We start from the raw sequence: 11,133 nt of genomic DNA on the forward strand, positions 1-11,133 counted from the left end.
TAGAAGGGGGGGGGAGTCAAGTACAAGTGCAGTTAGTTTTTTGGGAGTGGAGGGGGTTGAGGTGCCCATTTAAGTGTTATTTAGATGTTATGAATCTAAATAATATTGAATAATTTAATATGCCATTTAGCAGACGCTTTTATCCAAAGCGACTTACAGTCATGCGTGCATACATTATATATTTTGTGTATGGGTGGTCCCGGGGATCGAACCCACTACCTTGGCGTTACAAGCGCCGTGCTCTACCAGCTGAGCTACAGAGGACCACATGCCCTGCCCGGATGACTAGAAGACGTTACAAAGTATACATTGTCTTGAGGGATCATAGTTTTAGCTCAATGAATAAAGCTGCTGGTCAAAGTAGTGTTTATTTAGAAAAAAGATTTATTGAAGATTCTACAGAGGACAAAATTACAGTACATGTCCCTTGAGCATAACTAGAGACCAACAAAAGGAAAGAATTGACACAAGCCAGGGAGGGGTGCATTAAAACAGGAATAGATGGGGGGTCATGTTCTATGTCTCGTTGAGGATGTCTGCAATCTTGGGGAAGCCAGCAGCGTTGAGGGCTGTGACCAGGCTCTCAACGGTGGCCTGTGTCCCTTCCCGGTCCTGCCAGGCCACCAGCAGCAGCTTGGCCTGCATGTCCACATCCTCGCTATCGGTCTCAATCTCCCGGATCTCTGCTGCCTTTATCTCCAGCTGGCCAGCCAGGGTCTTCCACTGGGCACCCAGCTTGGCTGCTATCTCATCCATCTGCTGGTTGGTCACCAGCTTGGTCTGCATGCTCGGACCTGGGGGCACACAAAATGAAGGAATTAATCAGGTGATGTTTTTGTAAAATCAAAAAGATATAAACTAAATGTATTTGATCTGGACAATATAAAAAATATTTTACAACTATTACTCAGACAATATCTAGAAGCTATAGACGTTAGTTTTATGAACTCACTGTCATTGCTATCCTTGAGCAGGGTGTCACTGTTGTCGTCATCGTCTTCCTCTCCTGTCTTTATCTCCTCAGATGGAAGGTCCTTCTGTGATGACAGGGCAAAGGAATCAATAAAGAGTGCGGTGGAGACATGAACGCCCTATGCTCCCAAGGGGGCCAAGACGACCACCTATGTCGTCATGAAATGTTTGAGTAACCATGCACCCATGGTTCCACCCCAGCCAGACCAGACTTCTCACCGGCAGCTCCTTTGCAAGTTTGATGACCATGCTCTCTAGGTAGTCAGCCAGGCTCTTGAACTGCTGGTTGGTGGGCTGGAAGAAGTGAGGACTCCTCCTGGACAGCAGACGCAGGGCTCGCCAGCCATAGTTGGAGTTATGCACCACCCTACATGACACGGAAGGTGGAGGTTAGTTGAAGACTATTGCACCAGAACACTTTCCTCATGGCAGGATATTTCTTTACACCATTGGTTAAGTCTTAGGACATTAGACAATCATCAGTTCCATTACACTTGTATACACTACCGGTCAAAAGTTTTAGAACACCTACTCATTCAATGGTTTTTCTTTATTTTTACTATTTTCTACATTGTAGAATAGTGAAGACATCAAAACTATGAAATAACACATCTGGAATCATGTAGTAACTAAAAATGTGTTAAAACAAATCAAAATATTTGAGATTCTTCAAATAGCCACCCTTTGCCTTGATGACAGCTTTGCATTCTCTTAACCAGCTTCATGAGGTAGTCACCTAGAATGCATTTCAATTAACAGGTGTGCCTTTTTAAAAGTTAATTTGTGGAATTTCTTTCCTTCTTAATGCGTTTGAGCCAATCAGTTGTGTTGTGACAAGGTAGGGGGGTTATACAGAAGATAGCCCTATTTGGTAAAAGACCAAGTACATATTATGGCAAGAACAGCTCAAATAAGCAAAGAGACATGAAGGTCAGTCAATATGGAAAATCTCAAGAACTTTGAAAGTTTCTTCAAGTGCAGTCGCAAAAAACATCAAGCGATATGATGAAACTGGCTCTCATGAGGACCGCCACAGGAACGGAAGACCCAGAGTTACCTCTGCTGCACAGGATAAGTTCATTAGAGTTACCAGCCTCAGAAATTGAAGCCCAAATAAATGCTTCACAGAGTTCAAGTAACAGACATCTCAACATCAACTGTTCAGAGGAGACTGTGAATCAGGCCTTCATGGTCGAATTGCTGCAAATAAACCACTACAAAAGGACACAAATAAGAAGAGACTTGCTTGGGGCCAAGAAACTGGAGTCCAAATTGGAGATTTTTGGTTCCAACAGCCGTGTCTTTGTGAGAAGCGGTGTGGGTGAACGGATGATCTCTGCATGTGTAGTTCCCACCGTAGAGCATGGAGAAGGAGGTGTTATGGTGTGGGGGTGCTTTGCTGGTGACACTGTCTGTGATTTATTTAGAATTCGAGGCACACTTAACCAGCATACCTACCACAGCATTCTGCAGCGATACGCCACCCCATCTGGTTTGGGCTTAGTGGGACTATCATTTGTTTTTCAACAGGACAATGACCCAACACACCTCCAGGCTGTGTAAGGGCTATTTTACCAAAAAGGAGAGTGATGGAGTACTGCATCAGATGACCTGGCCTCCACAATCCCCTGACCTCAACCAAATTGAGATGGTTTGGGATGAGTCGGACCGCAGAGTGAAGGAAAAGCAGCCAACAAGTGCTCAGAATATGTGGGAACTCCTTCAAGACTGTTGGAAAAGCATTCTTCAGTTTTCATTTCATAGTTTTGATGTCTTCACTATTATTCTACAATAAAGAAAAACCCTTGAATGAGTAGGTGTTCTAAAGCGTTTGACCGGTAGTGTACACATACTTGTATTCATTTTCCACCATGTTGGCTGGGTCAGCCTGTTCAATGGCCTCTTCAAAGAAATCTTCCAGAGAAGGCATAAACTCCCTGTGGACAAGACATTTACAATCATTATGTAGGGTCAACAACAAACAGTACACTGAAATAATGTTTTTTGAACTGGGTAAACAACAAGCAAGTTATACACAAAAACCTTCCAGGTAGGTAGGTGGGCTATGTAACTGACCAGCTCCACACTGATGTATGATGTAAAATCACTCACCTGCTCTCTGACTGACAAGCCGCCATATTGTCGTGGTTCAGATTCCAAAGTCTCGTGAGTTCATCACTGAAAGAAAACACACACGCGTTTTGGCAAAGCCAAGTGCAAGAGAAGCTCAGCCGTGTCACTCGTTACACTTTTCATTAGACTCCAATGTGAGGGCTAGGCATTGTAAATAATCCTACTGGGCATATCTAAACAGTCCATGGTTTTGGAGAACACATGACTAGTTTGTCACAGTCATCATTGACATACAGAGGACAGGTTAGAATTGCTACTTACTTCCCCATGAAGACCTTCCTGTCAGGGCCTTTACCCAGGAAATCTTCTGGAGCTTGTCTTTTCCTCGTGGGTCTCTTGGGTTTGTCATCTACTGGTCTGAGGGGGGTGAGATACATTTGTATAATTCATGATGCTAGCACTGTATATATTCCTCCCTTGATTGTACAGTTGAAGTTTACATACACCTTAGCCAAATACATTTAAACTCCGTTTTTCACAATTCCTGACATTTAATCCTAGTAAAAATTCCCTGTCTTAGGTCAGTTAGGATCACCACTTTATTTTAAGAATGTGAAATGTCAGAATAATAGTAGAGAGAATGACTTATTTCTTTCATCACATTCCCAGTGGGTTAGAAGTTTACATACACTCAATTAGTATTTGGTAACATTGCCTTTAAATTGTTTAACTTGGGTCAAACGTTTCGGGTAGCCTTCCACAAGCTTCCCACAATAAGTTGGGTGAATTTTGGCCCATTCCTCCTGACAGAGCTGGTGTAACTGAGTCAGGTTTTTTAGGCCTCCTTGCTCGCACACACTTTTTCAGTTCTGCCCACACATTTTCTATAGGATTGAGGTCAGGGCTTTGTGATGGCCACTCCAATACCTTGACTTTGTTGTCCTTAAGCCATTTTGCCACAACATTGGAAGTATGCTTGGGGTCATTGTCCATTTGGAAGACCCATTTGCGACCAAGCTTTAACTTCCTGACTGATGTCTTGAGATGTTGCTTCAATATATCCACATAATTTTCCTTCCTCATGATGCCATCTATTTTGTGAAGTGCACCAGTCCCACCTGCAGCAAAGCACCCCCACAGCATGATGCTCCACCCCAGTGCTTCACGGTTGGCATGGTGTTCTTCGGCTTGCAAGTACCCCCTTTTTCCTCCAAACATAACGATGGTCATTATGGTCAAACAATTCTATTTTTGTTTCATCAGACCAGAGGAAATTTCTCCAAAAAGTATGATCTTTGTCCCCATGTGCAGTTGTAAACCGTAGTCTGGCTTTTTTATGGCGGTTTTGGAGCAGTGGCTTCTTCCTTGCTGAGCAGCCTTTCAGGTTATGTCGATATAGGACTCGTTTTACTGTGGATATAGATACTTTTGTTTCCTCCAGCATCTTCACAAGGTCCTTTGCTGTTGTTCTGGGATTGATTTGCACTTTTCGCACCAAAGTACGTTAATCTCTAGGAGACAGAACGCGTCTCCTTCCTGAGCGGTATGACGGCTGCGTGGTCCCATGGTGTTTATACTTGCGTGCTATTGTTTGTACAGATGAACGTGGTACCTTCAGGCGTTTGGAAATTGCTCCCAAGGATGAACCAGACTTGTGGAGGTCTACAATTGTTTTCTGAGGTCTTGGCTGATTTCTTTTGATTTTCCCATGATGTCAAGCAAAGAGGCACTGAGTTTGAAGGTAGGCCTTGAAATAAATCCACAGGTACACCTCCAATTGACTCAAATGATGTCAATCAGAAGCTTCTAAAGCCATTACATCATTTTCTGGAATTTTCCAAGCTGTTTCAAGGCACAGTCAACTTAGTGTATGTAAACTTCTGACCCACTGGAATTGTGATACAGTGAATTATAAGTAAAATAATCTGTCTAAACAATTGTTGGAAAAATAACTTGTGTCATGCACAAAGTAGATGTCCTAACCGACTTGCCAAAACTATAGTTTGTTAACAAGAAATTTGTGGAGTGGTTGAAAAACAAGTGTTAATGACTCCAACCTAAGTGTATGTAAACTTCCGACTTCAACTGTATGATATACGTTTTCAATTTGTACTTTGTGTTGACAATGAATATTTTTATAAATATATGATCATGAGTTTGTTGAATTCTGATTCCATACCTGTCCTTCACAAAGCTTGGACATCCCTCATTTTTCCACGAGTTCCAGTTCTCCTCTGTGTTTAAGACATGCTGTCAAAATATAAGAGAGGAGTTTAAGCTTTCATTGTCATCAATAACCCTTTACCTGTCTCACCTTGACTTGTCAAACAGTAGGCTACATGTTGTGATGTCCCTCATAAAACATTTGAACTAGCAGGAACTACAAAGACGTCCGGAATACCAGAATCTTCAGACTAGTCTTACCTCAACCATGGTGGCAAACTTGTCTCCATCAGGTGGGATCTCTTTGAGCAGCTACATGGAAACAAGTTAGACAGGTTAGTACAACATCCCCAACAATGTGCCGTGACATCTATGGACTAGAGAGAAAAAACACACACAGACCTGGTACACCAGTTTGGTGGTCTCCTCCATCCACAAACACTGGTCATCATTCAGGATACAACTGGAGCTGTAGCAACAGGAAAATAGTTAGGCAAAGAGGCAAAACAGCAGTCAAAGCGCATTGTGGATTTTACTATGACGTCTTCTCCTGCTAGACAATCTACATTGCATTCAACCTGCCATAGGGTATGATGGAGTGGCACGGGGTCACCTTTTTGGGCAATCTCACCTTTTGAACTTGACCTGTCCCTTTAGGTACTGGAACAGGACAAGGTACTGCAGGAGGATGTGTCGTCTGAAGTTACTGTCACTGAGCTGCAGGTCCATTAGCTAGATGGTCAAAAAGAGAGACTGTCAGCGTATTTGAGGGGATCCATTTAAACAAGTCGAGACGCAGAATTGCTAACATCAATCACATAATGATTACTTATTTGGGATGCAAGGTGATTTGTAGACCAGTGACTGTGCACTTTCACTGTAATGTAGTCAATCTCAAGCACTCATGCATAGCTCTATTCTTAATTGATTAGGAGGGTGAGATATGCAACCTTCTCGCTGGTGAGGAACTTTGCGAAGTAGACGTGGTCTCCTTCTGCCGTCCTCAGCTCCTCCAGCTTCCTCTTAGAAGCCTGCATGTCATCCAGCTTAAAGCTCTTAAACACCGCCAACGTCTCGTCTGAATACTACAGACAACATACAGAACATTTCCATGAACTCAAACATATTTTCACTGTCTTCTCAAAGGAACAAACATGGCCAGTGAGTTTTGAACAATAAACATTTTAAAGCAAAGCGTCATACTTTTAGCAGATGTTCATAGAAGATGTCAAATAAAAAATGGCCTAAAACTATTTTAGAAGGAAAGGTTAGATGGCACAAGAGTCACCTTGAGGAAAGTAATCCAGGAGAACTTTTCGTAACACTGAACAGGGTTTCTGAAGTAGTCCTGCAGGGTCCAGAACTTCCTGTATAGGTTGTAGTCAATGGGGATGGAACTACAAACAAAGAGAGCAATGTCATAGGTGGAAACTTGTTTTAGCAAGCTGCAAAAAGACGTTCAACAAAACTTGCCAGTGTAGGGCTCTGTGTAATAGCTATGTTCATGAACAACCACTGATGATTCCAAGCATTGTGATAGACAGAACAAGGATTCATGTTGCTAACCATGGTGCAGGTGCACCAGGTTCCTCATCTCCCATCTCCCCCTCCTCCACCTCCATCCCATCCTCTTTTTCCTCTGTGGGCTGTAGAATACAACACAGGACAGAGTTAGTGTTGAGGGTTAATTCATTGTTAAACACATTCAACAGCACACATACAATATCTATAATATCATTAAACAGCTCACACTCTATACAGTATCTGTAACCCTTAGAACAAGGCCTTACCCTCTGGCCTAGAGTGCTTTCCTGCTCATTTTTGTTGAACACTGTGATGTTGTCAAGATTAAACTGGCTCTGCAAGTTCAGCCCTGAAACACACACAGGAACACATAAAGAACACAATGGTGGCCACATGTCCACATCCATGACTAAACATGAATGATCTTCGTTCCTGTAGTGATTGAGATCTATGTAATCCTCTCACCTGATTTCTCTGACAGGGGGAAGAGACGAGCCAGGAACAGCTGGATCCGCCCACAGAAGACTGTGTTCTGAGACTTGGACAACCTCCTCAAAAGATCTGCAGGGTCAGAAGGTGTTTAATGACGGAAAAGCTGCACATATCAAGGTAACAACAACAAACGTGTGACTTTATCCTCACCATTACACATCCTTAACAGGTAGTTCTTCCCAGCAGTGTAGAAGGAGTTCTGAAAGTGAGAGAGGAGAAATAATTATTGGTGTTATTTCCTCAATAACCAAAGGAAAGATCTTCTATAAGGAAATGGTCACCAAGTACAAGAATTACATTGACCGTACTTTAAGAACGCAGCTAAACATAGACTAAACTACTCACAGACTTCCAGGTGGAGACATTCTCTTCAACAAAGGAAAAGATCTTATCACACTGGTCAAGAGGTAGACAGTCCAGAACATCTCCCAAAAGTAGGAAAGGAGTAGTGGCGGAGCAGATACCTGCATGGACAAGGAATTTACTATAGTTTACTACATAATTTGCTGTCAGGCATGTATATCAATTAAATACTAAGGAGGTAGAACAGAGGTAGCGATGTTATGAAGTGACGTTCAGCCTCACTGAGCCTGCTGCTTACCTTCAGTGACTCCATCAATGCTGAGATAGATGAGAGACAGGAAGTCATCGACGAGTGCTTTCTTTTCCACCTGTAGAAGAAAAGGAGAGAAAGGGAGAAAGTTACTCGACTCCAGCTATGGCTCTCACAAATGATTCGTAAAGCATATTGAGCATAAACATGACCATGTACTAGCAGTATACCTATACTATGGATAAAATACACTTTCAACTTACAATCTGCTCCTCCAGGACCTGCCTTAGAGCTTGGTCAAGGGTGGTCTTCTTCTCTGTTTCACTGTGGAGAGACAAGCAGGCAGATACGGTCAGTGGTGAGGTGGGCAGAAGATGCAAAGCCTAGAGATCATTTCATTTATATAGACCGCTAGTTATGTAACGTTATCCACTTAACGTACTTTCCAGTGACCTGGTTGAATGCGTTTATCAAAGGTTTGCTGGTTTTGTTGTCCAATGCACTTCTGGTTGCGGCCTAGGTGAGAGTTATAACAAATCAACAAAGAATAATAGTTTAGTTTTCTTGAGACTACACATTATAATCTGCCAACGTTATCTAGCTAGCTAGCAAGTTAGACAGCTAGCTAACGCGTGGCTAATGTAATGAATCATGCTTGGCTTGCAAAGTTATTGTAAGCGTTTCTACAAAGATGTTATAAACAATTTCAATCAAGCTTATAAGAGATTCTGAAATACACCATATTGAAGGCAAGTTCTTACTGTAAATGTATCTTTTGCATCGTTGAAGTTGAATAAGATCGGAGGAGACATAGCTATTTCCTCACAATAAACGTGACCCCGACGGAGGTTTTACATCCGGTTCAAATGGGGCGCATTCAGGATAGCAACATTGAAGCGCATGGTTCGAAAAGTAATGTTACATTTATGTAACAGAAATACAATTTACTTATTGAGTATTCTGCTCTACCGATATTTAGATTTTGTGACGTATGTATGTCAAAGTTAACTAGGACACGGCAGGTAGCTTAGTGGTTAAGAGCGTGGTGCCAGTAACCGAAAGGGCGCTGGTTCTTATCCCCGAGCCGACTAGGTGAAAAATCTGTCGATGTGTCCTTGAGCAAGGCACTTAACCCTAATTGCTCCTGTAAGTCGCTCTGGATAAGAGCGTCTGCTAAATGACTAAAATGTAAATGTAAGATCATCATAAACACAGGTATAAATTGAAAACCATCGTCAACATTAGAGTAAAACTCACTGTTAAACTATTGCATTGCAAAATCAAATGCATTGCTGGCCTTTAGATATAGTGAAAAAACGTTATTACTTTATAACCAGTGTAATAGGGATTATTTATTGTGTATTCCCTGGATATTAATTGGAATTAATAGGCTACTTATTGGGTGTGTAGCTCTGCACAATTGGCCCAGCGTCGTCCAGGTTTGGCCGGTGTAGGCCGTCACTGTAAATAAGAATTTGTTCTTAACTGACTTGCCTAGTTAAATAAAGGTTAAATAAAATAAAACATGAGGCCAGACGATGGCACTATACACCTTGGTTCTAAATCGAGCAACCATTACATTCACGTGCTCTCTGTGAGTGCAGTCTCAATTACATTTACATTTTACATTTTACATTTACATTTTAGTCATTTAGCAGACGCTCTTATCCAGAGCGACTTACAGTTAGTGAGTGCATACATTTTCAATGTCTGAATGCATGAATGTTCTGCCCTCTGTCAGGCTCTAGTCTATGACAGGATGACCTCAAATTATTTGAATTCAACCCTAGGAACATTGTCCCCATCTACCAGTCCTCAGACCGCAAATTTCCTGACATTTAAATTAATCTCAAGTCTTTTGAAAGCTTTTACTCCCCTGTATTGCCCCTGCCATTGTGTGAGGAAATAGAGAACCCCATAATAATCTGTCCAGTGGTCAGCCAAACTGACGTGCAATGTTTCCTCTATTGTTCCCACAAGCATGGGGGAAGACGATGACATCAGACTAAACCCATCAGACCAACTCATTGAATGGCCAACTCTTGAAGTTTGCAGTTGTGTCTAAAAAACAACCTTAACTGTGTGTACATTATTGTATTTATAGTTGGAATATTGTTTTTCAATAGGACAACTTCCAAAAAAATAGCTTGAGTGAGTCTTTAATAATTAACTTCTAATATGATCAATATGAACATTTTGATGTGTGGTGTGTGACGTTTGCCAATTGTTGTTGCATAGGTCATTTGTAGTTGCATGGATCATGTCTTAAATGGGTCTGGTACTTTGTATGACCTGACCAACGTTCTATAGTTCGATGTATTCATTTGTAGCCTCCATATTTGCTCTCAGCATGTTTGACACAAGAGGCCAGTATGCTGACGTGTTTAACAGACTATGAACATTTTATTGGGTTTCTGCAGTGCAACGAAAGTGAGAGACTGTTATAACTGAACTTTGCGCGTTAGTGTGCTTCTATTCGAGCAACAAAACTGTGAAACGGTGGACCAGGAGGTGTTGATATCTCACCGAGGAGAAAAGGCTAAGAAACAAATCACTCTGCTTGTGTGGCTGGAAAAGAGGCTGAAATTATTAGTCCCAACTACAAAAGACTATTCCTTTTTTTCTCAAAGTAAGAAAAGCTATTCAAGAATTGACTACATTTTACTGGATATTTTTTTTAATGATATAGTCCCGTGTAGCTCAGTTGGTAGAGCATGGCGTTTGCAACGCCAGGGTTGTGGGTTCGATTCCCAAGGGGGGGCCAGTATGAAAAAAATAAACAAATATGTATGCACTCACTAACTGTAAGTCGCTCTGGATAAGAGCGTCTGCTAAATGACTAAAATGTAAATATAGTGATATCGGATCATTCTCCGGTATCATGTTTAATTACACCAATAGAAAATAAATACACTTAGCGACAGAGTTTTGAAAATGAACAGAGCGCATCTTCTGGACCCAAAATGTATTAAATACATAAATATATTTTTTTCAACCTTTACTATTACAAATGTAGACAAAGGACAGAGAAAAGCCAACTCCCGATATAATTTGGGATGCCTTTAAGGCGTACATTAGGGGGATGATAATCTCATACTAGGCAAAAGTTAAATGTTTATTTCTAAATTAAATGTAAGAAAAATAAATCACTATCTTAGAAAAAGCCCATAAAAAAACCTTTACAAGGTAAAGAAGAAAATAAAATGTCAGAACTTAAGCATGAATAAGATATTTTACTTTTGAAGAGAGCCAACAACTACAGGTTAACCTCAGATATAGCATACTACTTAATGGAAAATAAACCTGGTAAATATCTCGCAGCTCTCACAAAACGAATACATGCTAAACAAATTAAT

At 41.3% G+C, this 11,133-nt stretch overlaps 1 protein-coding gene across 1 annotated transcript; it reads right to left on the minus strand.

Moving 5' to 3' along the window:
- Positions 1-351: 351 nt before the first annotated feature.
- Positions 352-8,615, minus strand: LOC311146574 (THO complex subunit 1). Its single transcript, XM_084183092.1, has 21 exons — positions 8,539-8,615; positions 8,220-8,293; positions 8,041-8,101; positions 7,826-7,895; positions 7,570-7,688; positions 7,375-7,423; positions 7,198-7,293; positions 6,999-7,081; positions 6,775-6,854; positions 6,497-6,605; positions 6,159-6,293; positions 5,840-5,940; positions 5,611-5,677; positions 5,470-5,520; positions 5,225-5,295; positions 3,367-3,462; positions 3,085-3,150; positions 2,826-2,909; positions 1,192-1,339; positions 953-1,037; positions 352-794 (listed from the first exon to the last, which is right to left on the minus strand). Exons 1-21 carry the CDS (start codon positions 8,587-8,589, stop codon positions 517-519), a joined length of 1,974 nt encoding a protein of 657 aa, XP_084039218.1. The 5' UTR covers positions 8,590-8,615; the 3' UTR covers positions 352-516.
- Between the last annotated feature and the right edge of the window lie 2,518 nt (positions 8,616-11,133).

This window comes from Coregonus lavaretus, assembly GCF_964263955.1.
Source record: "Coregonus lavaretus genome assembly, chromosome: 19".
Taxonomy (NCBI): Eukaryota; Metazoa; Chordata; class Actinopteri; order Salmoniformes; family Salmonidae; genus Coregonus; species Coregonus lavaretus.